Source organism: Lichenostomus cassidix, chromosome 15 (assembly GCF_008360975.1).
Source record: "Lichenostomus cassidix isolate B80296 chromosome 15, HeHo_3.0, whole genome shotgun sequence".
Lineage (NCBI taxonomy): Eukaryota > Metazoa > Chordata > Aves > Passeriformes > Meliphagidae > Lichenostomus > Lichenostomus cassidix.
This window is the reverse complement of record NC_139496.1, coordinates 9,715,628-9,743,378: the sequence shown is the minus strand read 5'-3', so window position 1 is coordinate 9,743,378 and position 27,751 is coordinate 9,715,628. Positions and strand designations below refer to the sequence as shown.

The 27,751-nt window shown below is 47.8% G+C and overlaps 1 protein-coding gene across 3 annotated transcripts; it reads left to right on the top strand.

Annotated features, from left to right (window-relative positions):
- The first annotated feature begins 94 nt into the window (after positions 1-94).
- Positions 95-26,933, top strand: CABP1 (calcium binding protein 1). 3 transcript variants are annotated; one of them, XM_085076071.1, is made up of 8 exons: positions 812-949; positions 13,208-13,456; positions 18,079-18,255; positions 21,802-21,832; positions 22,504-22,647; positions 23,915-24,024; positions 24,433-24,580; positions 26,313-26,933. In XM_085076071.1, the coding sequence occupies exons 2-8, from the start codon at positions 13,412-13,414 to the stop codon at positions 26,336-26,338; spliced, it is 681 nt and encodes a 226-aa protein (XP_084932197.1). In that variant the 5' UTR covers positions 812-949; positions 13,208-13,411; the 3' UTR covers positions 26,339-26,933. The 3 variants fall into 3 exon arrangements, with proteins under 3 accessions (XP_084932195.1, XP_084932196.1, XP_084932197.1); XM_085076069.1 differs by lacking the exon at positions 13,208-13,456 and having other exon boundaries at positions 95-949; XM_085076070.1 differs by lacking the exons at positions 13,208-13,456; positions 18,079-18,255 and having other exon boundaries at positions 97-949.
- The last annotated feature ends 818 nt before the right edge of the window (positions 26,934-27,751 follow it).

Genomic DNA, 27,751 nt, shown 5'->3' with positions numbered 1-27,751 from the left:
CCCGCCCGCCGCGCTGCGGGAGCGCCGCCCGCCGCCGCCCGCACCCCTCGGCGGCGCCGCTTCGCCCGCGGCGCGCCCCGGCCCGAGCCGGCCCCCGGCGGGGGAGGCCCCGGCTCACCTGGAGAGGCGGCGGCGGCGGCGCGGGGGGGGAGCCCCGGAGCGGGGGACGGTGCCCGCCAGCCCCCGCCGGAGCGCCCCTGCCGCGGCCTTTGTCTGCGCTGTCACATGGGCCGCGGTGCGGGATTTAAGCGGGTCTCCGCAGGACATGCCGTGAGCGGCGCGCCGCAGCCCTGCCCGCAGCGGCAGCGCTCCGCCCGGCCGGGGATGCGGCTCTAGCGGCCCCGCGATGAGCGGCTCCTCCATGGCGAAGAGCGAGTCCCGCACTTCGCTGCTGAAGGCGGCGGGGAGCCGGCGGGCGGCGGGCGGCCAGCCCCAGCCCCGCGGCAGCCGCGTCCGGGACGGCAAAGGACAAGGCGGGCAGATGGGGAGGGAGTTGAGCCAGGAGCAGCTCCCCGGGGAGCCCAGTGCCCGCAGGCCGCTCTGCCACCCGGGCGCCCGGGAGGACGCAGCGAGGGGCGCGGGGAAGCTGTCACATGGACGGGGGGAGAGCCAGCCCGAGCCGGCGGAAGGAGGTCCAAGGAGAGGCAGCGGCAAGGAACCGGTGCGGACATCCAGGCAGCATCACCACCTCCCGCCGCACGCCAGCCACGGTCACCCTCAGGACCAGCATCAGCTCTCAGACAGGGATGGGGAGGAGGCAGAGGAGGACTTTTTCTTCAGTCACAGGCAGAGGTCCAGCAGAGAGTCCCTGAAGCTCTCGGAAGGCGCTTCACCTCTGTCCAAATCCAGCAGCAAGTGCTCCACCAAGTCCAGCGGCAGCGATCGGTCAGTGGAAGCGGATCCCCTCATCCAGCAGCTGCATCCCATGCTCAGCTCGGTCTTCGGCCAGGTAAGGGGCAAAGCGCCCCTCGCCACCCACCCCTCCCTCTCTCCACCCGCCTTACCTCCGGCCCCCCTCCTTCTGCAGCTCACGGACCTCCACCTCGTTGCTCCGGAGCCCCCCGCGCCCCGGGGCGCAGCCCGCAGCTGTAAATGCACTGCTTCCTGGCCGCCCCTGCCGAACTTCTCCCGGCGCTGCGGCACGGCCGGTGCGCTGCGGGGTCGGCCCCGAGGAGGGCTCCGCGCCGGGGACGGGGCGCGGGTCAGAGCCCCCGGCTCCCGCCGGCCCCGCCGGGCGTTGCGGAGGGCGCTCTCGGTGGTGCTGACGGGGGAAGTGCCGGTGCTTTCTCTGTCGCCGGGGGAAGTTGTGGCTATGCCTGCTGAGGGTGAGAGTCAGAGAAGCGGATTTTTAAAAGCTATTTACTTATTAGATTCCATCTCTCTGGCTCCCCGCCTTGCTTTGCTGTATTTGTTTACATCTCCTTATGGTACATTTCTGTACAATCAGCATATGAATCATTTCTGATGGCAGAAGCTGTCAGGAGAAGGTAGTGGGGAGGACGACAAAAAAAAAATCCTGACCCAATTCCGAAGCCTTCCCAGTCACTATGTTAGGATGGAACAGATGCTTTTGGTGTTTGCAAGCTCTTTCGGTACAAAGCTGTCGCTTTTAGTTGCTTCTGGTAGTGAAATTACCCAACAGGGTTACCCTCTACAAATGAAAAGGCAGAGGGAGACTAGCTTAAAATTTTCTTTTAGAGACATCGAGGGATGTTACTGGAAGATGTAATCTCTGGGAAGATTAATGGAACTGCAATCTTCCAGAAGCACACTTATAGATACAAGCCAGTAGCCTGGGTGGCTAAGTTCCAGCCCTGTAAATCATCAATTAAACCAGAACTATGATTTCTGGAGTTTGTTATCATTGAGTCTTTTCCTCCTTTCTTTTTTTTTTTCTTTCTAATTTTAATGTGTGTTTGGGAGGCTTTGCAGGGAGTCCATTCAGAGTGAGATTATTGAGAGAATTAGAAAAATTTTTGTGATTGGGTGGAAGGAGGTGATACACCCGTATGTTTAATCTGGGAGTGTTGTCTACTTCTGTTCATCTTGACTTCTCCAGATAAAAATCGAAGCACATCTGTTCTCTCCAAAGCAAAACAGTTTTCCATCCTCACTGACAGTCTGCTGTTTAGGAATGTTACAATTGTGTTTAACTCAAAATGAGTATTATCCTCCCCATGCCAATGGTGCACCCGAAGTCTAGATTAAAATTTTGTTGTAACAATAAGGAGGAGCCTAGTCAGCAGATTGATGCTTAACCAGGTTAAAAAAAGCAATATTTGAGTACCAGGCTTTGAAATCCATGGTCTTAGCTCTGACTTAAGCTGTAGTTCTGAGGGAAGTGAAGATGTATCTGAGAAGCGATTTTAAGTCTATGGAGTTGTATGTCCCCAAAGTGTCAAAAATACAAACAAATCCATGCCAGGTCTCACACTCACAGAAACTTCTCTGGTTTTGAACTCAGTCCTTTCCTGAACAGCATCTTTATTTTACCTGCTCTGCTGCTGGTATTCCAGTGTCAAAAGACACTTCTGAAAGCCGTAGATTTAGCAAAATTTATCTGTGGTGTTGAACAATGCCTTTTGCAGAAATGACAGAAATACAATTCTAGTTTTCACTTTTTCACTGGGTACATTGCACCAGTGCTTACACACACACACACACACACACACACACACACACACCCCAGCATCTTTCATTTAGAGCATAGTGTTATTTATTCCCTTTTCTCTCTGTATTCATCTCTCGCTTTCTTTGAAGTAGCTACGACAGAATGACCATTTAGTGGAGATTTTAAGACTGATTTTTAGGAGTGGGCTGTAGTAGATCCCCCTGTACAGGGGACAAGATAGGGATCTATAATTTAGGATACACAAAGAGCTGGTTACAGAGATATGTGAAGCTTTTTTTTTTAGTGATATCAAAATCCTGGGATGCATGAAGGCCCAGGGGTAAGATGAACGGAAATTCTGTCATGGTTCAGAATTATACAAATTTTGTTTCCATGAATGAAGAAATAAATGCCCAGCATTGTGTAAAAATGTGCATGAAGGTTTGAGACAGGCAAAGACTTACACCTGCAAGACCCCAGGTGGACTGTGGCAGGGTCATAGATGCAGAAGTGTCCAGGGTTGCAGTCTGAGGCTGCAGGTGCTGTAACACTAGTCTGCTCCACATTGTAATTAGAGACAGCAACATATCAGCAGATAATTTATTTAATATGAGAACTTCTTTCCAGCCCACACAGCCCACTGTGAAACAGTTAAAACAGTAATTTTCCAGTACATAGGAGAGGAGCACAGTGATGCATATCCGCAGCAGCAGAGCACTGTGGTCCAGCAGCACCAGTATATCTTGTCCCAGCTCCACAGATGTGGAACATCATCACCCTGTTCCATGGTGGTGCAGTGATGTGGTCACAGATACAGACACTACAGTGGTACAGTCAGATACACAGAAAAGATTGCAGGGATGACTCCACGGAGGATGTCATTATTGCAGTAACAGCAAAAAGGAGCAATTCAGGACTAGAGGGCTGTGTCTGAGGGAGACAGATTTGTAGCTGTGCACAAAAAAAGACGGAGTGAAGGAAGAAGCGCCGTGTTTATATAACTAGCACAGCAATATAGTGCACTGTGGGTGTGTACTCCAGGAGAATGCTAAGATACTGCCAGGATACAGAATGCAGTGATATTTTATTAATTATGCTTATGCTACATTGGTGCACTGATGTTCTAATACCATTAAGCAATAATACCCTTTTAGGATATTTTACCATTTTGTAATTGAGTGGTACACGAATTAACAAAAGTAGGGTAGTGTAATGATGCATTAAGTATAAGCCAGGATGTCATCTTAGCCTAATGACATGTTTGCACACTGGCTTGGCGCAGCAGTTGCAGATGAGCACTCTGCTGGGGAGTTTATACTCGGTGAGGATGCAGTGCGTGCAGCTCCAAGTGCCTGGAGAACACAGCACTGACAATGCAGTGGTGTGGTAATGGAATCCTGGGGCCGAGCAGAGATGTGATACTGGTGCCATGCGGTAGGAGTTTGGCAGTGCACGGGTGTGATAATTGTGGAGTGTTGTAGCTGACAGAAGAGTTCAGCAGTCTACTGATGTAGTAATACAATATTCGAGACTAGAGCCATTCTATGCAGCAGTGATCACTTCTGGTGGGATATTTGCAAAGGGCTGTGCTGATCTGACAGCACCATCCGCTGTAGCAGAAGGCAGCAAGTGAAGTATTACCACCATGCCGCAGTTTTGGAAGCACAGCTGTGAGTTAGCACGAGGACAACGCCACAGACTTACCTGGTGACAGAGTGCAGTGTGAGTACGGGCTGGTTTTATGCGGGACAATGGGATAGCAGTGTTTTGAAGTGGCCCTGCAGTGGCAGGAGCTCAATGCAGTGCGAGAGCAGTGCTCTGACTCAGGTGTAGTTGGCAAGGGATGTGTGTATGATAATGCAGCAAAGGGAAAAAGTGGCAAGAAAAGGGAGCGTGAGGAGGATGTTTCATATGATTTTGGCCTGATAGGATAGTGTTGGAGTGGTCAAGTGGCAAAAGAGTGTTGTGAAGCTTAAGGGAGCATGCTTATTACCCCTGCAGAGCAGAAGAGCGTGAGGGTGCTATAGTGTCTATAATGTGGCTACAGATCACAGTTCATCAACAGCAGAGGAGTGGTGACCCCTCGGTAGCTGGGGTGGTGGTGGTGGTGTGGCAGCCTGGCAGCAAGATACAGTTTATTAATGTGACAACAACAGCAACAGCAGCATAGAGACTGGGACAGCAGTGCGGTGGCAGCAGGACTGCAGTGCAAGTTTCGTGGCGTTCCTGGGGCAGCGGTGATGTGGCTGCAGTGCCTACGGTGCAGCAGCCACTTGGCACCGGGCTCACCACACAGTTCTGTACGGGGACTGCGGCACAGAGACCCGCCGGTTCTCCTCACTTCATTCCTCCTGTGCCTCAGCACTGGCCTAGCTGGCACCTTTAAGAAAAGCTTTTTCCGGGCATTTGCTATGCAATATTAATTTGTAAGCGATCCTGCCATGTAAGACCTGAACGTTTTCAGAGCCGTTTAGCTTTCACACCCTGCCTGACTGTTAAATTTTTCAGTGAAGTGATTCCCCAACAGTTTTCTGTCAATTGCCTCTGGTAGCATGGGGATCAAAGGGGCCAAACAATTGCCGTAGAGAATCATGAAATATTTACAGGGCTTTGCTGTTAGCACGGTGGCCAAAGGAGCTTTTGTATTTCTATTTGTACAGGGAGTTTAAAGCCTCTCCTTCTCCATCTCCCAGTCCTGCTTTAATGTCAGCGTCCCCATTACCATTAAAATAGGAAAGGAATCTTTCGGCATTTCCGGTGAAATTTTCCTTTTTTGGTCTTGCTCCTTCCTCCTTTATTCTTGAGCTTTAGTCCTTAACAGGTTTTAATGGACCTTACAGCAAACTGGGATGACAGAAGTGGCCCCGTTTTGGGGCAGAAGGTGTCCCCAGGCTTCCTGTGTGAAAAGCATGTGTCAAGAACATTCTCTTCTAACTAACCGAGAGCATGTAGGGAAAAGGTGCCTTGTCCAGCCTCTCACCTTTCTGGTCTCCTCATCTGCCAGATGACTTAGCTCCTTCCAACGTCTTTGGCTTGTGCTGATTCTAGCAGGAGTTTTGCCCAAGAGCAGTCAGTGCATCGGAACCATTCTTGGAGCTCCACCCATGGAGAACTAGGAAGCCCTGGCCAGCCCTGCCAAGGCAGAGTGGCTCCTGGCTCAGTAATGGAAGTTTTCAGTTGGCCCTGTGTATTAGCGAGGGAGGCTGCAGCGCGTTGGGCTGCTCCTGGAGCAGTGACGCCAGCAATGGAAACTTTCACGTGTCACACAGTGCGGTGGCAAGGTGAAGGCGAAAGGTCTGGGTTTGCAGGTGTTCGTGTGCTGTGTTGTGCCTGTAAGGCAGGTGAAGCAGTGGCATGTCAGGGCTCGTGACAAACTGAGACAGTCTCTAACTAAACTGCTCATTAAACTGTTAAATCGGCACAGTAATTCGGGGTGAACAGGCTTCTGGTTTATGACTGACTGCCGTAGTGATGCTGGTCCCGTGGCACAGTCTTGGCTCGCTGGTGTGGAGCGAGATCTGTGGGTGCACAGATTAGGAGGCAGAAAAGACCCGAAGAAATGCCATATCCTGCACCGACTTTTCCTCCGTGTTTTATGGCACCTCTTCAGGCTTCTACCCGCCGCGAAAGGGTCCCTGAAGGCGGAGGGGGAAGGGAGTCCCCGTGGCCGCAGGGGACACTCCCGCGGACGGCAGTATTCCCCGCCGGGGCTCCCCGGGATCGGCACTGCGGGCGGCCGGTCCCCCTCGCTCTCCGCTGCGTGGCTCCGGGACAGAGGAGCGGCGGCGGCCCCGGGGCGCCCCCGCGCGGCCCGGCCGCCCCGTCCCGGGGCCCTTCCCCGCCCGGCGGGGCCGCCTTAGCTCGGACCCGCCGCGCTCTGGGCGCCCGGGGCATGCCCGGTCTCTGGGCCGCCCGGTGAGTGTGTCACACCCGGGGAGAGCTCCGTTGTTGCCGTGATGTCGGCGAGAGGCACTCTCACGTGCGTATTCACAGGGCTCCGGGTACCTGCGTACGGCCTCCGTGCTTCCATCCCTGCATGAGTTGCCACAGCCCATGTCCATGCATGTAGATTGACATATAAAGCCTTCATATACGTGTCTTGTCTATGTACACACAGCCTGCTCGTGCAGCTTCTGCTAAATCTTCTGTGTGGCTACACAACCATCTCTGTACACGCTTATGCATTCCTCTGCTTAAAACATCGGTCGGCGTTTGCGTACACACCTGCCTGCTGACATCTGCCACACCTTCCAAGGTACGTGTGATGTTTTTGTATGTAACGAACTCAGACACAGAGAAACAGTATTCCACTTGATCATATCCATTTGGTTCCCCCTTGCTCAGCTTGGAGAAAAGTTTATCACATTTATAGCTTGTAAAGAGCTTGAGGGATGTGAGCCAGACATACAGAATCACTAAGGGGCAATGGATAAGCCTCCTGCCTGCAGTAGGTCTGCCAGCAAACATTAATCTTTGTCCGTGATTTACTTTTTAAACAAATCTGTTTTAAAAGGCTATAGAAAGACATCAAAATAAAACCAAGCTAAAAGAACATTCATTAAATATTCTGTTCATGAAATATACAGCAGCATGATCTATCTAATGCACTGAAATACACAAACCTTCTGGTTAGATTCAGCTTATCTTTGGAGAGAAAAAAGCTTTCAATGACAAATTAATCATCAGTTATATAAGCCCACTGTCCATTTTGTTAAGCATTACCACCTTGATTTTTGTTTCATGCAGTTCTGGGTTTCAACACCATGTCAGGGAAGTTTAGCCTTAGATGTAGTGTCTGGGCTGTAGGTTGTCAGCTGAATTAGCTGTGGTTCTTTGTAGCATTCCAGCTTCAGTAACTGTTTTTCCCTGATGAGTCCATGAGTTGTATTGATTTCCAATAACAAGCAGCTATATGGTGTGCATTCAGTAAAAGACGCCTAGCTAACTTTGGGCTCCCTTTCAATAATCCTCTGACATTCCTGTGACCTTAGAGAGCAGCAGCAGTGCCCATGAACCTGAGTAATCCTCAAATTTCAATCAAACGTCCCACTTAAAAATAAAGACAAAGAGCTGTCATCTGGTCATATTTAGATATTTACTAGCTTTCTGCACCAGCATAAGACCATGAACTCAATGCTATCCATGAATCAAGACATTAGCAACACTCTAATATTTCTTCCACCCATTCCTCCCCTAGAGTACTTTGCATCTTGCAACCGTCTTTGGAAAGAATACACAGCATTGTTTCATCCCACACAGACGAAATACATTCTCTGCTCTTGGAAGGAAACAGGCAACAGTGTAACGTTGTGAAGCATCGTGTCACAGCAGTTGAAGGCAGGAAGTAGAAAACCACTAGCTGTGTTCTGCTGAAATAAGAACACAGCTGTGTTCTTATAAGAACTCAAGCTGTGTAAAGATATAGCCAGAGACCTGGGATACAAAGTTTGGCCATCTTAAAGGTGCTGTCCGAGCCTTACTCAAATTAGAAGTGAGGCAGAGCTCCGTTTTAGGGTGGCATATCATATAATGCTGCGGGGTTGGTTTGGAGTATTTGGTTGATACGGGTTTCTAGGCCTGTGCTCATCTGATGATCAGTTGTGTTTTCGGTAGCACCTCAGTGTGCCAGCCAAACTATGACCCCCTGTCCCTCTTATTTTGAAAGAGGTGAGGGAGCCAGGCAGAATTAACTGCTTTTGCAGTAGTCCCAGTTGGACAGAGTGGCACAAAATTCTCATATTCTAGAGCAAAGACAAGGGACCACGTAAGGTTTATTTTAAAGAACTTCTGTACTCCATATACGTGACATATCCTCACAGCAGCTTCTAAGCTGTCGAGCTTGTACTTGTCCTTTTGTAGCCCATTGATGATCTTCAGGATCATCATCAGCAAATATCCACAGCACACTGTGCTCTGGCCAACTCATCTCCTGCGTAGGAACTTGGAAGTTGGGCTAATGCAAAATACTTGGATCAGATATGCAGGGAAAGTGTCAGGAGAAGGCATGTTCCCATCTATTTTCATCTAACAGAGAATGAAGACAGCTATTTACAGACAGAGCTGTTCTAAACAGAAGTTGACAGGCAGTCCAGGCTTTGTTACCTTGAGAGGGATAGAAAATATCCTTGGTCTTTTAAATAAACATTCTGTTGTTTGTGATTGATTATGATCCAATTGCTCTAATGGAGGAGAATATTATGCACAGCATGAGTCAGCAACACTTTCTGCCTGGAACAGCTGACAGCAAAGAAAGTTCCCAAACTCTCTGCAGAAATATTCCTCCCCCTAGATGAGAATCTGGACTGCATCCACCAATACCTGCTGGTGCTTCCCCTTGAGATGGACCTGTATTTGTCTGACTGGCATATGGAACTATCCAAGGTTCATGTGAGGTTAAAAGACATAACTCAATGTGCAGCAAAAGCACTTGGGAGCTGACGCAGAAGAAGAAAGGGAAATCAGTTGCAGAAGTTCAGAGTGCTGGTGCATGTTCCAGTGGTTGGGAGCTTCAAAATGAGGTCCTTGACAGCACTGGCAACAGGAGAATGTTACCTAATCCAAATACTTAGGCTCTTCTGAGGTCATTCAGTAAACAAGACAGTTTCTTGTGAAAATATATGTTTCTTGTAAAATACAGATCTATAGCCACCTGACAAAGGGTGATTGGAAGCAGATTTGAAAGCTACTAATCTATATATGCACTCTCCACTCTAGGATAGGAAAAAGTACAACAAAAATTGTTAGGATAAATCAAGTAAGCTGGTGTATTTTAAAATAAAAAATGTCTGTAGCATTCAGTGGGCTCTTAGTGGAACTATGGACTTCAGTGAAAAGATGCTAGGAAAGAGATTTCCCTGCTTTACTATACACTTCCCACTACCTACTGACATTGCCCTGTCGCAGTATTTATGTTGTGTTGAGAACAATGATGTAATGTTTCAGCATGTGAAGGACTGTGCACTGAAACAGGCCTAGCATCTGAACAGTCCCTGTACAAATCCATACTTCCACTGGAAATTTTTGCCAAGCAAAGCTACAGCTTGATGAGCAATCACAAGTTTTGGATTGATTTTGTCCTTTCTGTTGTGTCTGTTGAATATTTGCTGCCACTGGATGAAGTTTCTGGCAGCTGCCAAGTGATTAGCTGTGATTGGTTCCAACATTTTCCTATGAAATGAGCATTTCTGCCAAAGGTGCCAGCCCAAAGCACAGCACTGCTGCTTTTTAAAGTATCCAGACATATTAAAGCACCTAAATCATTCCTTGTTCAATGCCAAGTCACCCAGCCTTCTCCCTCCCCTGTGCTCAGGTCAGTCAGTGTGCCAAATGCTTCTTTCCTGTGAGCTGGGACCTTGCTCTGTGCCTTGCTTCATCCACTGAGGTCTCTGCTCTCTGCCTTGGACCTCAGGTGAAAGAGAGGGATGCTTGAACAGCAGCAAGACTCATAGTTCACAAAGTTCCTACTGATTTTCAGAAAGTTTACAACAGAGACCCAAACCTTAAAAGAACAGTGTGATTGCCACAAAGAACAGTGTGGGAAAACCAGTATACATGCATGTGCAGCCCTCCCACATGCATACTGACTACCCCAGATATAGGCATACCCACAGATCAGCACCTACACACAAATGTTTCTGACACACTTATTCTCAGCATCCTGTTCTTTTACAGCAGCCTCAGTTGGAGGGAGGGAGAAAATATATTCCTTCTAACCTAATCTTCTAATGACCTTTCTGCCAACTCCACTTTCCTGCCTATCTCTAAGCTGCCTGTGGTGGTGATGGGAACAAGATCCCACTGTAGAGAGTGATTTTCCTTCTCAGAGCTCAGCAGGGTCTTTCTGTTAGATTGTGGTGTGCTTCCCAATTGCTCTTATGAGAGTCAGGGTAAATAAGGAGATTTAAAAAAAATTATTGATGATCCCATCTCTTGGGCCCCTTGCAGCTCCACTAGAGTTCTTACAGAGTTGAAGTATTGTGACTGTGCTGCAAACCTGGTGCAAGTGGCCTCCCATTGCCTCTTCCCTTCCTGGATTGTGAACTCCCTGCCAAGCCTGGCAGCAGGGCTCAGCCCTCTCATTCTGCCCTGCGTGTTTCCTGCAGCTGCCTGTAACTGCAGGGAAGAAAAGCTGGAGAGCAGGCAAACGCGGTGATGTGCCACAGGGGCTGGCTCTGAATGCTCTGCTACAAGCTAGTATTCAGAGGTTGACCATCTCAACTTTTGTTGAGAGGCTTTTAGAGCTCAGTAAGACACACTCCACAGCTGTATTCCAAAGCTGTCCCGCAGTAGTCTGGGGACTGTGATGGATTTTTCTGGCAGGAGATGTCTGACTCCCTTGCTTTGCTCCCTCTCTGTGGGAGAATGGGGGAATGGGCACTTCTCAATTGCCGGGTGTTCCTGGCCTCCGTGCTGCCTGTCAGGGAGAGATTCATTAGCAGCAGAAAGGCAATTCTCTCTCCTCTCTGCTCTGGAATTGAAGTCGTTTGTCTCGGGAAGGAGTCCAGGCGCCTCACTCGCTGTGTGGCAGCTTCTGCTCAAGGGAGACAAGCACTTCGTCAATAAACAAGGAGCCTGGGGAATGGCTCCAGCTGACAGAGGACATTATTAATGACTGGCACTTTGTCGGAGGTTAGATCAGCCTCCCATTAGCTGCTTTAAGAGGGGGAAGAGAAATAGGGCTGAAGATGGCAGCCTTGGAGCAGCTGGAGGTTTCAGCATCCTCCTGCAAAGGCCCCCACTGCAAGGCCCAGGGCTGGCACAGCCCCCAGGGAGTGAGTGTATTTTTCCTCAGCATCTCCTGTGACAGCGGGAGACAGGCCCAGCTTAGGAAGAGTTTCGCTTCTCAGCCTAATGTGGGTGGGCTCTGCTATGGAGGTCTTCCCATCTCTCCCCCTCTCAGTCAGCCCTGGGTACAAGGAGCAGACAAGGGGTGTCTTCCAGCATCTGCTGCTGAAGCTTCTTGATTTAAAGAGCCTGAGGACCTTTGTGCAGCTCCTACCCAGGCCATTCAGAGAAGAAGGCATTGAGGAAATCTGAGGGGAGGTTGTTCCACTGCCCTCACTCTTGGGAAGCTGTTAGTACAAGGAAGAGCAAGAAACACCATCCTCTATGGCCATGCACTTCTGTCTGTGACTGGAACTGGAGAAGCTGTGGTCTTTGGTCATTACTGGACTCCTAAACTCATCTCCTTAGGTGGAAAAAGCCTCTAAGCTCTAAGCAACTGTTGATTCACCTTAGAGTCATACTTAATTTGCACCATCAGGGTCGAAGGAGAAATCCCTGCTTTGTTGTGACATTGACAGTTCATCCTTCTCTGACTTACAGCCCTAGAGCTGCCAGGAGAGTGAGTCCTTGGCTCCTTCACAAAAAGTGTGTAGTGCAAGTACTCAGCCTATGGTGCAGGTCTTTGTAGAAGCTTTTGTTTGGAGCCACACTTGCAAACAAAGCTGTGAAATCCTTCAGGTGAACACCTGAGCATCCAACCAGCCTGCTGCATAACACGGTGTAAGATCAGTATCATCCTGGTCTCCACAGTACTTGAAGGAGGTAGCTCTTCATACTTATCACTGTGGAGCTGCAGCTGGGGTGCCTTCATAGCTAAAGGTGCATTCACTATCCTGCTCAGATCCTGTTGCCTGAGTGTAATGATGTGGTTTTTATGCAATTCAAATCTCTTTTCAGACTGAATGGTCTTTTGCTCAGTCTGAGATCTGGAAATGTATTGGGAACTTATCTCTTTTCTTTCAGACATTATTCTATGCTACAGGCATTAAGTCCAAAGTTTAGAGCTGGCTCTAGGTTCAGGTGCCTCTTATTTATTTCAGGATTTGGGCTCTTGCAAATGGAGTTAATGGATCTGACACAGAAATTCTTTGCTTCACGTTATCTAACCTGGGGCTGTTCAGATTTACGATTCAGGTGGGAGCCCATCTTTGGCAGACTTGTGCAAGTTAAACTGCCAATTGATTTTTACTTGCAGAAAGCTGGAAAAACTTTACTGCAAGATTAGCTCAAGGTCTCTCCCTTGTGGTTAAATATTACTGTCCTGGGGCTGAGAGTATTGTAGGGTCCCAGGACTGTTGTCTCCAGGCTTCCTTCTACCGTAACAGGAAAAATCAGACACTTCTAAGTCTGCTGGTAGTTATAAGCTGAAACAGGTCCCACCCAGATAAATGGTCCATTTCTGCTCCGAAACAAGCTGTGGACTGCTCCAAGCCCCTAAGTGGATTGCCTTCTGGCCAGCCTAGTGCTGTGGTGATTGAAAAGCTGAGAGGAGTTAGAAGGGGGGTGGGTAGGGATGCAGTGTTCAGAGGCTGCGTGGACCCAAACTAGCTAGATTCACTGAACTCATCACTGAAATCACTTCTTGCATTGCCTCTCTGTTTTAATTCTCTCTGAAACAGCCCTCTCCCATGAGTGAAACAATCTTGCCTGCACATTGAGGGGGGTGGGAGGGATTTGAACATTAATCTGATGTAGATTATACACCCGCCTCCCTCTCTCCCCCCTTCTCACTCACTCTCTCTCTCCCTCTCTCTCCCTCTCTTTCTGTCTGTTTCTCTCCCCTCCCTCTCCTTCCTGCTTCATCTCTTCAAGAAAGTGAACATAAAGTAAAATACGGAGAGAGAGAGGCAGAGAGAGAAAAAGCTCCCTGAAGAGGGAAAGCCCCAGCAGCCAGTAGCTGTTTGGATTTGCCTGGCGCTGCCTTTCTTGCTTTGCTCCCAAGGAATACCTTTAATGGGATCAATTGCTTCAGTTCCTTTATAACCGAGTCTACCGGAAAGGCAGCCTCAACATATTATGGGCAACTGTGTGAAGTCTCCACTGAGAAACCTCTCTAAAAAGGTACGTTCCCTGAACCAAAGTGTGCTGTGCATTTCCAGCCCTGCTTCTTGGGATGGGTGACCTCATGGGCAGATGGGAATGGGAGGTGGGAGAAACACAGAGATGAGTATGAAGGGTTCAGCTCTCTTCACTAGACTTCTTCTGTAAGAGCTGCTCATGCAAGTGCAGCCAGTAGAGTCTCAGCATCGCAGGATGCTGAGAGCTGTAATGTGTCTAAATAAGTGTGTGTGTGTAGGCTTGTGACCTGCTTGCTGTGTGTGTACAACTCTCCTCTGTGTACCTGCAGCCATGTGCTTGTCAATGTGCACAGTGTGCTGGCACACTCCTGTTGGGGCATCTTGATGTGTGTGTGTGTGTATGTGTGAGTTTGTGCGCGTGCACGTGCTTCAGTTGAGAGGTACCTGCATGAGTAATCAATGTGTCATGGGTGTAGGGACATATATCCATGTATATGTGAAGGATCACATGTTGCCATTGGTGTGTAAGAGTATGCACACCTCTGAGCCCATCTGAGGAATGTGTGTGTCCTTAGCTCTTTACGTCTCTATAGGGGCATCCCAAGTGCCTGAGCAGGTTTGTTGTGAGTGCATAAGGGGGGAATTTCTGTGTATCACACACACACGCCTGCTTGTATGGTGCTCTGTGTGTGCTCACCAGCTAGCGCGTGTCCTCACAGAAGTTCTGTGTGTAGGCATGCGCATGTTCTTACGTCTATCCATCCTTGCATATGCACACAATTAGTTTTGTTGGTATGTGTTTGGGTACAGAAGCATGTTTTTCTCTGTGCTCTCTTTGTCCATGCAGCTGTTCATGAGTGGATAAACTGGCCCTGGCTGTGTGTTCGTGCATCATGTTGCACATTGGCATGGCCCGTGTGTTGACATGCTTGGGCCCAGCTGGACTTCATCTGCAAGCTGCCACGTGTATCTGTTTAGGCTTCAGCCCACAGTCTGCTCTGTGCTGAGGTTTTACAGTGGTCCCAGGACAAATTAGATTCAGTAATAATTCTGCTGTTAGGGACTGGATTGAAATGGGAATGACATGCCCCAGAAACATTTCTTGTTTGACTGAGGAAGATCTTACAGCACTTTGTACCTGTCAGCCACATGGTTCTCAGTTGGCATTGCTGCAAATCTAATAGCTCAGCAAAAAGCTATACAGTTCACTCTCCATAAATGATAAAGTTATACTGATCATCCAAAGTATTGCAATGAGGAGCCTCCGTGGAGACCCCGACGACAGTGAAATACCACTGCCATCAGCATGCCCCATCCAGGAGACTTGCCACCTGGGAAAGCTCCTCTGGGAGGGAGCTGTTTGGGAGGGGACCTCCCTAGCTGAGTGTTTCTTCTGGCTGGATGTTTGCCTCTTCTGTGTAGAAACACAATTTGCTTGTTATCTTGGCCGCTGTAAACAAAGCCAGTAATGGCACAGTGCTGCTGTGGGGGAGCTGGGATACTTGACGAGGGAATTAATCACCAAGCAGTTACGCAGTGCTAAGACCAGTCCCTAGGTCAGGGTGACCTGCAGGGAGGTGTAGAAGTAGCTGAGGTTCACCCAAATGTTACAAATATGAAAAGCCAACTTGGTTGCTTATAGGTCGCCTCCAACTTGGAATAAAAGGAGTTGGCTGCAGCTGTTCAAGGCGACTGCAATTAAAGTCTGACATGTAGCCAGGCTGCTTGAATCAAAATAGATTCAAGAAGTTGTAAATTCTGTGTCGTCAGTCTTTTAGGTAATTTATGCTTTCTTTCCTAAAAGCTGCCTTGAATAACTCACTTTGTGCCTAGTTACAAGACCTGGGATGTCAGGACTGAAGAGTTGCAAAGCTGAATTAGAGAATTTCTCAGACATCACTCTAGTGAGCTACGAAATAAGGCCTCACACAGTCATCCTGATAGGTCCTGGTACTCTGCCATTCTTTTGATCGCAACACACATGATTATAGTGGAGACTTTGCAGATCAGTCTGAACACTGCACAACTTCACTTGGCTGTTTGGTGATCCCAGTAATTTTTCTCAGATTTTACCTTGAGCAAGCTCATTTTGCTGAAATGTAAAAGAGGAGGGACTGCAGACAACGTGTGTGAAAGCTGCTCTTAGGTGACAGTCTGAACTCTTGAATACATTACTTCAACCTAAAATTTAAGATTCACTCCCAGGCACCAGCTGTCTTGGTCTGGGTCTGGCTGATAGCAGGGTATCTTGCTTGTTTGGGCTTTGACTCCATGTCTGTTGTTGGAAGCTTCAGTTTCCTATTGTCACAGTGTCCCCCCAGTGATTGTGGAAGCCATCCTGGCTGCTTTTTTCTTCAAGAGACACTGCAGTTGGGATGGAGGCCCGTCTCAGCTTGCTGTTCTGCAAAGTCCCTCTGACACGCAGGCAGGAAAATTAAATTATTCTCGGTATGCTTCTGCTGTGCAGAAATTAAAAGCCTTGGCATCCAGATCCTTCAGTTTGCCACCCTTCTCCACCACTTGGGCCATATCTAGATCAACCAGGTCTCCTCCCACTCCATAATCTCCTAGTCAGACACAGCCAAGGGCTGGACTTGCCCAGGAGGGGTGGTGGTCCTCCATTCAGGGAAGGGACTGGGGAAGCCTGATCTTCCCAGTTGTACCCTTGCATTTTCTTTGGCATGCAAACATGCTGTTTGCCCTCTAGTGGGTGGCTGACATTTCTTTGCCCATATCAATATCACAGCTCCCTGCCCCACTCTGCTCTGATGTTGGAGGAACATGTTGAAGGGAACTTTAGTGGATATTTGCAGGAGAACCTGTGACACTGCTGGCAGAAGGAACACTGAATGCCATAAATCCTGCCTGCAGTGGCAGCGCAGGGAGGCCCTGTTGGGATCTTGTTGAACCATTCACCTTGGTGTTCTGGCACTGCAGCAGTTTGTCTGGTCACAATCCTCAGTGGCTTTTGGCAACTGTTTTGACAAACTGGCAACCTCTATCGAGACAGAGAAATAATGGGATGACTATTATGAGGTACTGCTCTATAGCTTGGTAATAAACTGTTGACTGGAAGGGTCAGCAAACAAACATTTGGGGCTGTGGGGCTTTGCATCCTTCATGTGGCTTCACTGGAATTAAACACAGAACTGATGTGGGCTATTTAAGGGATTCATATTATTTGGTATATTAAACTGAAAAATGTGCTAGGAAATAAAGCTGATAGTTTTGAAAATACATTGCACTGATGTCACAAAGCTATGTAGTTCAACACAGATGCCTTGACATTTAGCTGAGCTAGTAATATGCCATTCATGGATGGATGCTCATCTTCCAGTTTTTTAAGGACAAGTGTCCTGTGTGTCAGAATTAATCAGAGACAGATTTCTTTTTCATCCATGACTGCAATGAAAACGCTTTTCTGCTTCATCATTTTCTTTCTCCATGGCTTGCTTTTTGAGTTGTTTTTATTTTGATGCTTGATATTCACATGACATTATACATGAGCAGATTGGTGTAAGACTGTGTACAAAAAGGCAAACTACAAACCATGCGTGCAATGTAATAGCACATGGCAGACACAGCAAGTAGATACAATAGTCTCAGACAACCGTGAATGGGGGGTGTTTGTGTCTGGTCTTTTAGCCTGAAATGTACCTCAGGCTTTAAGGAAAGGGTTAATAGAGACAATGACACTTGACGGAGCTTCTCTGATCGCCCCTGGGAACACTGGCTGTAAAAGTAGAATCATCCCTGAAGAGGAATCTGATGTATGATTAATGTTTATTCTGTAAAACCAAGGGTCCTGTGGGTTGTGTTGGCTTTTTATAGCTGCATGGGAATATCAGGATAAGTGGTTTTTTGCAGAGCCAGGGAAATGCATTTCTATAAAAGGAAAGCAGTGCCTCCTTATAAAATCCAGTGCTGGATTCTGTTCTGCAGCCTTAGCTTAGCAGGACATGTGTACTTAGGAAAATGTGCAAATGCAAACAGAGAAAAATGTGCCCATGCCTGATCTCCACTTTGGGACTGTCAGCCATTAGAAGAGGCCAGGGCAGTAAGTGCCTGAAACCGTGAGGATGCAACTAATTAGTAGCAGCACAGGCAGGGCGAGCCTGCAGTTGGCAGAGCCACTGGATGCTGTGAACGGTCTTCTGATAACGTGATAAAGCGTATGATGCTGTGTCGCTGAAATGTAATGTGGAGCCTGTGCAGTGGCTTTGTGCAGGCTCTGCCTATTATCCTGGGGAAGCCCTGGCCAGGCAGCTTTGCCCTGGGCACGGGCTGGCACACGTACTGTTAAGTTGGGATGTGCTTGTCCTTTGCAGCTCATTCAAGGCATTGTTAACTCTGGGGCTGATTGTGGGAGTGTGGCGCGTTGGGCTGTGTCTGGGTAGATGTAAGCAGTGCTGAGAGTTTGATGTAATTTCAAAGCGAAACTCTCGTGGTTGGTTGTACTTCTGTCAGCTTTTGAAAGTGAACTCCTGGACTTACTGCTTCTGTACAAATCCTCATAGACCGGTGGGGGGGACGCAGTGTGCACCAGATGAAGGAAATTTAGCAATTATGTCTCTGCGAGGCGGTTCAGTAAAAACTTCAGAGGAACGAGATGGGGAGGTAACATCCTCTGTTGTGTTGTTTGCTTGCTGCTGGTTGGCTGGGAAGATCCGCCATGACGAGAAGACGAGCTATAAAGCTGTCCAGACGAGCGAAGAGGGGTCGTCGGCTTGCGAGTACCAGGGTCCGCTCATGGTGCTGGCCCAGAACTGCGCCGTCATGCACAACCTGCTGGGGCCAGCATGCATCTTCCTGAGGAAGGGCTTCGCAGAAAACAGGCAGCCTGTACGTAAGTTACACCCAGCCGGGCGAGACACGCACAAAGCCACGTGGACGCGAGTTGGGGATGCGGAGTCGCCCCCTTGCTCCGTCTGCATGGAGCCTGTAACCCCCAGCCATGTGTCTCGAGCATCCCGGCTTCAGCTCCAAGTGCAAATAGAATCACAGGCAAATGATTAACTTGAGGGATGTGCAGATACCCTTGTGCCTAAACACCGAGAAAGGAGGATTCTAAAATTGCAGCTATGGAATCCGAGCCTACGCTCAAGTAGCCATAATCATGTGGACTCAGGAAAAGGTCTTAGGACTTCAGGACTTGCATAATCATATGGACTCAGGAAGAGTCCAGTGCTCAAAGCTATTATTCCAGCAAGACACCTACCTCTCCTTCCCAGTGGCTCAAATTAGCATTTAAGGCCTAAATAGCCAGTTAAATGCAAGTCAGGGCATCTGTACTGGGAACAAGCTATCCATATTTGATACTGCTCCTGTCAGTTCACAGTGAGCACACTAGTACCGGCAGAAATAAGCAGGCAGCTGTCTCCTCAAAGATACCCAAACACAATCTCTTGTACACTGTCATTCCCAGCCTCACACTGCAGCAATCCCAGCCAATTAAACCGAGGAACATCAGGCTGTCCTCATATTTGCAAATAGTGCCAGGCTACCAAATGCTATTACCCTCCTACACAGAGAGAGAGAAATAGCAAAATCACATCTATTCATTCAGTCACACCTGTTGTAACTGTGTCTTCATATGCATCCAATGTATGCAAAAAATAAAAATATATGCTTGTATGAATGCACCCCAATATTGTGTCTTTACAATAACTAAAACATATTTTTGCACCCAAACATTCTACTCCTAAAGTAACATGAATTTAAAGACAAACAGAAACACATGATTAACACACCTTTTATGGATATATGTGAGTGAATAGGTGCATTGTCACCCAGATATTCACCCAGTGCCTTCCACATTTGTGTGGTGAAACAAAGCTCACCCCCATATGTGTGTTGATATGGTCATCTACAGCCGTAGGAGACAAGTAGGTCTTTATTTCTGAAACCTCTTCTTCAACCAACAACTCAAAGAAGAGTCACTATGTGTCACTGTTGATCAAAGGGCTTTTGTTCTTCCTAACCTTCAGCCACTAAGTGATCACACAGTCCCTGAGCCAGGTCACTGAAACATGAAACACACTCTCAGACAAGCACACTTGCTGACCTGCACAGAGCCACCGGTCATAGGAGATAGGTCCAGCTCCCTAGTGGACAGCTGGACAGGTGTCCATTCTGCTTAGGCCATGGAAGCTCACTGTACCCTAAGAGGTCTCCAAAATAGGATTAGTGATGCCTCCAAGTACCCTGATGTAGAATAAGTGCATCTAATAAACAGCTTAACTTTTATTGACTCTCTAGAACAACAGGATTTATTGTGCATAGAACAGAATTGAATGAGGGTAAGACCATTATGTATAATCGATTCTCTGGGGGTCATTTCTGCTCATATTTGGGATCTAAATTCTTGGAACAGTTTTATTCCTCTTCCCATATGCTCTCCAAAAGCTTTAGAGTGGTTCAGCCTATTTCATCCCAAGCAATTTTACTCTTTAATCATTTTAGGGGATCTTCTTTCAAATTTAAAACAGAAAACCTCTTCATGACATTAGTTATCACTTGAGTCAGATTTTTGGAGGAACATAAACCCTCCCCCTCCTTCTGCATTTGCAGTCTGTGGCTCTCTGATGGCAGAATCTTCATGTGCAAAGATCTGCTCAGAGCCCTGCAAACACAAGTGCTTCGGTGTGCAAATTAGAGCCGGTGCTGAATCCCCCACTTCTGACAAGTGTCACTGATGTCAGATGCAACGTGGTCATCAGTGAGGGAGGAGGAGGATGGTCTTGTGAGGACTGTGCTGGAGGAAGGCCCGAGTCCTGCCCTGGCAAACTCTCACAAGACAACAGCTACTGCGGGTGAGTCATGGCACCCTTTGCACTGAGGCACTGGCAATTACAGCCCTGCACCTGCTGTGCACCCAGCCACTATCTCCAGGGATTAGTGTTTGCAGTCTCTGGAATAAAGTGCACAAGGCGCTGGAACTGATCATGGGTGGTTTTCTTCTGTTATTTTATCTAAGGCAGGAGGGCAATTACGCCTCTTGCATCCAGTCTAGAAAGTTTGAATTGTTTTATTACTTGGTGTTGATGAAAGCAGAACAAATGGGATGACATGTTTGACAATACCAGATCTGTGAAGGATGAAACAGCAGAGCCAGCATGCTCTGACAGTTCCATCCAGCACAGAGATGCCTCTGGGAAGGTTATGAGTGGCAAGCTGGTCATTTCTCTGGCACAGCCCACTCCTGCACAGACGTAAACCAGTGTGTGTCCTAGTTTGCTATGTGCTCTGAGCAGCTGCCATTAGAGTTTCCAGAGGAGCCTGTGGTTAAATAGCAAAGGATCATCCTTCTGAAACTGATCAAAGGCACCATCTCCAGGGACATGTGGTGAGGCTGGAGGACACCTGGAAGGCAAGGAGAAACTCCCCACGGTTGAGGGGGAAAGCCAAGAGTGAGACGACAAAAGAGATCGTGTTTCTGTGTTTCCAAATTCTCAGATGTTTTGGATTTGCCTGGGAGCCATGAGAGGAATTAGAAAGGGCATTTAAACCAGAAAGCAGTGCATTTCCATGCTCATCTCTTCTTCCTGGTGCAGTGTTGGAACTTTCCTATACTCTTTTATATCCTCCCCCTTCTTCCAAGAAATTCAAATTGGATGTTTGAAGTTCCAGTGTTTCCTGAACATGGTGAATCCTTGTCCTGTTTCATTTGTAGATGACCTTGATGATGTATATGTTGTGTGTCTGCCTTCATGCCTGGTTTCAAAATGCTTGTATATGGAGTTGAGCCTGGAGGGAATGGGGAAGTTCCTACCTTTATGTGGGGATAGACTGTAGGAGACTGGGACATTGGGACATTGAGTGTGAGAGAGCTCATGGCTGTTGCTGTCCTGCTAGAAGGACAGAGATCAAGCAGTGATCTAAGCAGATGATGGTCTAGACCTGCTGATTACAAGAACCGCTTCCAGCTGTTTTGATCTGTGTGTGTCAGCAAGAGCAGCAATAAAAATACAATCAGAGCTCTAGAGGAGATCATAGCTGCTGCAGGGACAGTCTCCGCTCCAGAGCTTGGTGCCAGGGAATGATGTAGGAGCTTCATGAAGGTGCCAATTGTAGCATCAGGTGGGGAGGCCACACATCTTGCTGTGTTGGTCCAGGTCTACTCTGTTCAGGGACCATCTGTCATCCCCCTGTCCACCAGATAAGAGGGAGAGTGACTTCCCGAGAAAAGTGTACAGGTTAACACCCCTCCCATTGGGAAGGAGAGCTGGGAAACCTTCTTAGCTAGATGGTATTAAACATGTCATCACCTTCTTGTTTCTTCTCTCACTTTCTGGCTTGTCCCAGAGCTCTTTGTACCAACAAGTGCTATTTTGAAACTATGTTTGTGGCCAACAAATGTCTTTAACATAACATGTTCTCTTTTTGCAGGATAGAGAACTGCGTCCGGAGGAAATTGAAGGTAAAATTTGTTGCTCATTCTGTGTCCCCTTTCTCCCTACTCAGTGAAAACCTATTGGCTGGCCCTTCCATGTTGGCCCCCATGAGTTAAAATAATTTGGGACGAATCAAGGGAAATGTTTATTGGAATAATTTCTGGAAACCCCAGCAAAAGTAATAATATATAAAACTGTAAGAGTGCTGACTGTGAAGGAATTTGCACCCATTCCAGATTCTTCAGGGTGGGAGGATAAGTAATGGGATATTGGCTGTTAGGGAACTGCTGTCCCCCCCCAACTCCCACAGAAAGTGTTGTAGAGCATGATACTATTATATGGCTCCAAGGAAGCTGTTTTACCTGCTGATCACTACAGTGAGCAATACATAATAGAGTGCAGGGGTAAAAGTTGGAAAAACTTACTGGTTGCAGTTTCTTTAGGGAGCACAATTTAGCACTGAACAGTTTGTGATACTTGTAGTCCAAGCAAGCTTTCCTGAATGAATGGGTCAGCAGTGTTGCTGACAGAAGAGCTTAACTTTGCTCCAGTCATTGCCTCATGCAGGGAGATCTGGTGGGAAAATACTGAGTGTCTTAGAGAGTCTTGCTTCATAAAGTGCTGCTGATTCTGGGGAGGTTTCTTGGAAAAAGTATTTCAAGCTGTCACTGACAATATTGTTCTTCCATTCCCACAGAATTAAGAGAAGCCTTTAAGGAGTTTGATAAAGACAAGGATGGGTTTATTAACTGCAGGGACCTGGGGAACTGCATGCGGACCATGGGCTACATGCCTACTGAGATGGAGCTAATAGAGCTCTCCCAGCAGATCAACATGAACTGTGAGTAATACACACCCAGCTGTACCTGCCTGTTGCTACTGTGCCCTGCATCATTGCATCTTGGTCTCTGGCTGCCTGTTTTCTTTTGGGTTTTCCCCCTCTCTTCTTTTGGTTCTGGTTTTCACTCACAATCATCTCTCCTGTTTGTTTGTAGTCCCTAGAAGTCAAATACCTTTGTTTTTGCTTATCAAAGGGACTGTGTGGACTGTGCTATATCTGGGAACAGTGAGTGGAAGGGTTGTCCTTCATGCTTATGTTGTCAGGTATAAAACTGCCCTTGATGTGGGCAGTCAGACATTGGTGCACAGGTTCCATGTGTTGTCACATTGAAGTTGTAGTCTGATGGTGTAAGACTGAAGAGCAAGCCTGGGAAGATGGAGATGCTTTGATCAGATGGGTGATGGATGGGCTGTTGCTCTGTGGTGGTTGTTTGTGTGTCTGCTGTGTGCCTGGGGGATGTGCTGTGAGCAGGCTGTGCTGGCAGCATGGGATGGGAGCATCTGCTGCAGTCATGGAAAGATGTAACAAACGCGTCTGATTCACTGTAACTGTGTTTGTTCCCCTTGTCTTTCACCTTGTCTTTCATTTTTTGTCACCTTTCATCTGTGGCAGTGCAGGGTATCACCCTCAGCCAGGCGGGGAAAAGCATATTTAGTGCATATTATTTCTGACACAGGATTATGTTAAAAGGACAAGTTACTTGGTCAAGGGAAGGAAAACAGCTGTGACATACACAACCAGTCACTCAAAAAAGGAGCTGATAACCCTGGCACATGAGTGCTTGGGAATTTGAGAGTGTTGCTGACAGCTCTCAGGGTACTAACAAGTAAAAGAACTAATACAATGAATAAACAGTTGGACATGCATTAGCTGCTGTAATGGAGCAGGACTCCACTGCTGCAGGGCACTGCCCAGGCCATGCAGGAACGTCATGCTGTGCCCTTGCCGTGCCCTTTGGCACAGGCGCAGCAGAGAGTTGCTATAAGCACTAGAACGATCAGGCCTCTAATACGTAGTACATGATGCAATAAGGATGTGACAGTCCATGGCAGCCTAGAATGGAATAGCTTGGGCTCATTCTGCCTTGCTCATAATACAGAAAACACAGGGTAAATCTACCTCTGCTTTTCCTTCCACTGTCCCACACCTTCTGTGCTTTGCGTCCTGGAGAGCCAGGTGCTCTCTGGGGCACGCGGAAGTGCACAGTGAGTGCTGGTCTTGGCTGACTTTTGGAGTTCTTACACACAATTTTTCATCTTGTCCTAAGTGGGTGGCCATGTGGATTTTGAAGATTTTGTTGAGCTGATGGGACCAAAACTTCTAGCAGAGACTGCAGACATGATTGGTGTAAAAGAACTCCGTGATGCCTTCAGAGAGGTGAGTGATCCCTTCTGTGTGCCCCCAGAGAAGTGAGCAACACAAGACAGGAAAGAGAGAAGACCCACTGGAGAGGAGAAGAGAAGAAGGAGAGAGCAGCACAGTGGAAGACCTAGAAAGAGGCCAGTCAGACATGGAATAAGGGAGGAGGAGAGAACATTACTAATATAAGGGAGCCCTTGAGGCAAGGAAGAGGAAAGCTGGTGCAGACACAGCATTTTCAAGGGGGTTCTGAGGAGAAAAGACAGACTGGATCCAAAAGGCACCTAAAGGAGGAAAAGGAGGGACATGGAAGGAGTGGAGAAAATATAGGGCAATCAGGAGCAGGACAATGCACAAACCAACCCAGAGCAAGATCTCTTTCCATTCACTGTATTTCCCCTGCTGGTATTTTTCATGTACTTGCAGTTTGACACCAATGGTGATGGGGAGATAAGCACCAGTGAGCTGCGAGAAGCCATGAAGAAACTTCTAGGGCAGCAGGTGGGTCATCGGGATATTGAAGAGATCATCCGGGACGTGGATCTGAACGGAGATGGGCGTGTTGATTTTGAAGGTGAGAAGGGATCAGTGCTTGCTGTCCATCTGCTCTGGTGTGAGTCAGAGCTTCAGATCAGAAGCTGAAGTGGAAGATTTGCATGCTCAGGGCCCAGGTTTCTGAAGTACGGAGAAAAAAATTTCATTTTTTCAGTCCGCTGAATTGTTCATTTGTGTATCATCTCTTGCTGCATCTCAGTTTCAGTTGGGTCTCCATAATTCTAGCATGGTATGAAATAGAAACTGTCACACAGAAGCAGATTCTGGTGCACACATGCTGAGCCTGCTATTGTTTTATGGGGCATTTTCCTTTCTTTATATCTATTGTAAGAGCTGTGAGGTGATTGGATTGCTTTGGAGAACGCATTGCACCTTCCCATTTCCTCTGGCTCACCTTTGTTATCTGGGTTTAAAGAGAATTTGTTTTTGTGCCTTTATGCCAGAAGATGGTCACATGCCAGGCATGCTCACTGAGACTGCAGATATCTGATCTAGAGGTGTCATGTTAAATCCTAGAGATAATTAATTTCTTTTCACATTTCTCGTGCCAGAAGGACTTTGAAAAATAAGAGTGGTTAGGCTACTATCCTAGCCATTAGCTGTGGCAGGAGCAATATTAATAGAGCTCAGGGTTTCTGGCAAGGAAGCAGTTGACATCAGAGAGCTAAGAAGATATAAGAGATGGAGGGTGTGAGAGTGTGTCAGGCTGCTTTTTCCCTGGTGGAAATCCAGATGTTCCTTTGCAGTAAGGATGAAGTACAGGAACCATAGAATTAAAGTAAAATTGGCGTAATTCTTTTGGCTCAGCAGCATTTCTGGGTCTCCTACATGACAAGACGTCCTAGTCCTCAGAATTACTGAAGCCTCTGAGGGCTTTGAAAATATTAGAATACCACCAGTGTCTTCCTAGAAAGTATCTGGTAGCTGCAGTTGTTCTAATGCACTGGCTGATTACATGACAGTAGCTCTCCTTGTTTCCCACAGCTAAATTATGTTAGACAGCTAAAATACATGAAATGCTATCCCAGTATAATTTTCTCTGTGAGTTACCACTTTAGTTGTCAAAGGACAGCTCCATCAATGGAAAAGGAGAAGTCAAGGGGGTAATTTCCACTACCTTCTTCTTTGCAGAGTCATTAGTTCCTCGGCAATTCAAGTGCAGAATGAAAACACATTTATATTTGATGGCATTTACACTCAATTTGAACAATTGTAATTGACTTCACAAACTGCAGGGTGGTCAAGAAATAGATCCAGGGTATCCTTACAGTTAACTTGTATCTTTAAAAACAAGAAGTCCTTCAAAGTAAACTTTTCTCTACAAAAATGCCAGTATCTAGCAAAACTCTCATGCTTTCCCACACTGGTATCTCTGTGAAGTGGCAAGCTTACTAAGAAGTCATACCATGTTCCCAAAACTGTAAATCAAGGTTCCCTGAAGTTACAGTGAAGGAAGACAATACTGTAGTGTCTCACAAAGAGTCGCTTGTGCAAACAAGACTGTAGATGCCTGGGAAGGAGTCCAAGGCAATGAATTGACCTGCTAGTGGGATCTTATCACCATATCTAATGCAAGGGTTAAAGCCCATGTTGTGTGAGCTCTCAGAGCCAGTTTTGGAGTGCACAGACTTACTGGCAGCCTGGGGATTCCCAGTTTCACTATGGCTGCCTGCTATCTCCAGGGAATGAGAGCTGGGTTGGGGACTATGGATGCCTTCTGGTTCAGGGCTGTCTTGTGTTGTTGGTTGCAGAGTTTGTTCGCATGATGTCCCGTTGAAGATTATTCTCAGCTAAAGAAGAATCAGCACCTTAGAGAGGGCAGAAGAGGACCTAGATGGAGCATCTAGCCCCGATGTTCCTACATGAAGGTTTATCGGCTGGCTGCAATTAGGACATTGCAAGATGACCTGCTGCTCCTCCCTCATGGTGGTCCCCATGCCCCTCCACCCTTTCACACTGTGAAAGACTTGCAACTTCCTACAACTGGAACCATTCCTTGAAGATGATTGCAGGAAACTGCAGAGCCAGTACTTGCCATGATGCTTTCATGGGATATTTGCAACTTTAGACTCCTCCTCCCCAGCTTTATTCTCCCACCAGCTGCTGCAAAGCAAAAGCAGGAGAAATCCTCTTGACTTGGTGGATGAGAGCAAAGCCATTGGGACTGGTGGCAGCCTCAGGGCGTGCTCTGCACTTCTTGGTTTCCCTTGGTGAACCGTGTCTGTGTTTGCTGTCTCAGTGTGTGTCTGTCTGTGTGGAGTTCTTTATGCTTCCCCAACACTTATTTGCATCTCCTGTGGTTATGTTTACCAAGAGTAAATTCAAATATCTGTCTTGCGGGGGGAAAGCGATAAATATGCACGTTGAAATGATTTGGAGCCTGGATGTCCCTGTAAGAGGTGGTGGCCGGGCTGGGGGAGAAGGGCATGGGCAGATGCACACTCCAGTGTCTGCACTGGGATCCAGAGGCAGGTCCTCACTGTGGGAAGGGGAGTCAGTGCTGGCCACTAAGCCTGTGTCAGGACTCTGTCCTCCCTCCTGCTGTCCCCATGGCCAAGGGGCCTGGAGATACCTCATGGTGAGGGCATTGTGGAGGGTCCCCATCTTTGCATGCCCTCCACTGGCACAGGCACAGGTGAGGGCCCCTGTGGTATCGTGGCAAGGAGCAATGGGAGAAAGAGCCCAGAGTGGAGCTGGGTGGGAAGGGGATAGGCAGCAATAGCCAACCTCACCCTTTTCAGATAATTTCAAACACAACTGTGAGCACATGTACAGTTGGGCCATGCTGTGGGAGCTGAGCTGTAACTCCACTGGTGCTGGGGATTGGCAGAGAGCCTCCTTGTGTGGCAGTGCTCTGCTCTCCAGCCTCTTCACACTCAGAAATGCTGCATGTGTCTGCAGCAGTGACCACGACAGCAGTCTCCAGGCCCTATCAGCTGCTTCCAGACACATCAGATCTTATCCTCCTTTCCCCAAGATGCTCCCAACCTATCACTCTCTTCCCCTACTCCTTTCTCTATGCAAAGGCTCAGTTACAAGTTGCCAGCATTAATTTGTGCTTGGCTTCAAAGGGCACTATCACCACTGTGTGTTTCTTGGTGTGACTTGGAAACTGTTTTCCTTTCGGTTGCCTCCTTACCCAAACTGGGAGGTCAAGGACCAACATCCTCCTGCTTCCTCCATCTCAAAT

Excerpts from the sequence above, each read along its gene's own strand:
- CABP1 (XM_085076069.1), top strand. The coding sequence starts at position 347 with ATGAGCGGCTCCTCCATGGCGAAGAGCGAGTCCCGCACTTCGCTGCTG. Across the intron at positions 18,256-21,801 it reads TCGCAGAAAACAGGCAGCCT|GATAGAGAACTGCGTCCGGA; the intron begins GTACGTAAGTTA and ends CTCTTTTTGCAG. Across the intron at positions 24,025-24,432 it reads TCCGTGATGCCTTCAGAGAG|TTTGACACCAATGGTGATGG; the intron begins GTGAGTGATCCC and ends ATGTACTTGCAG.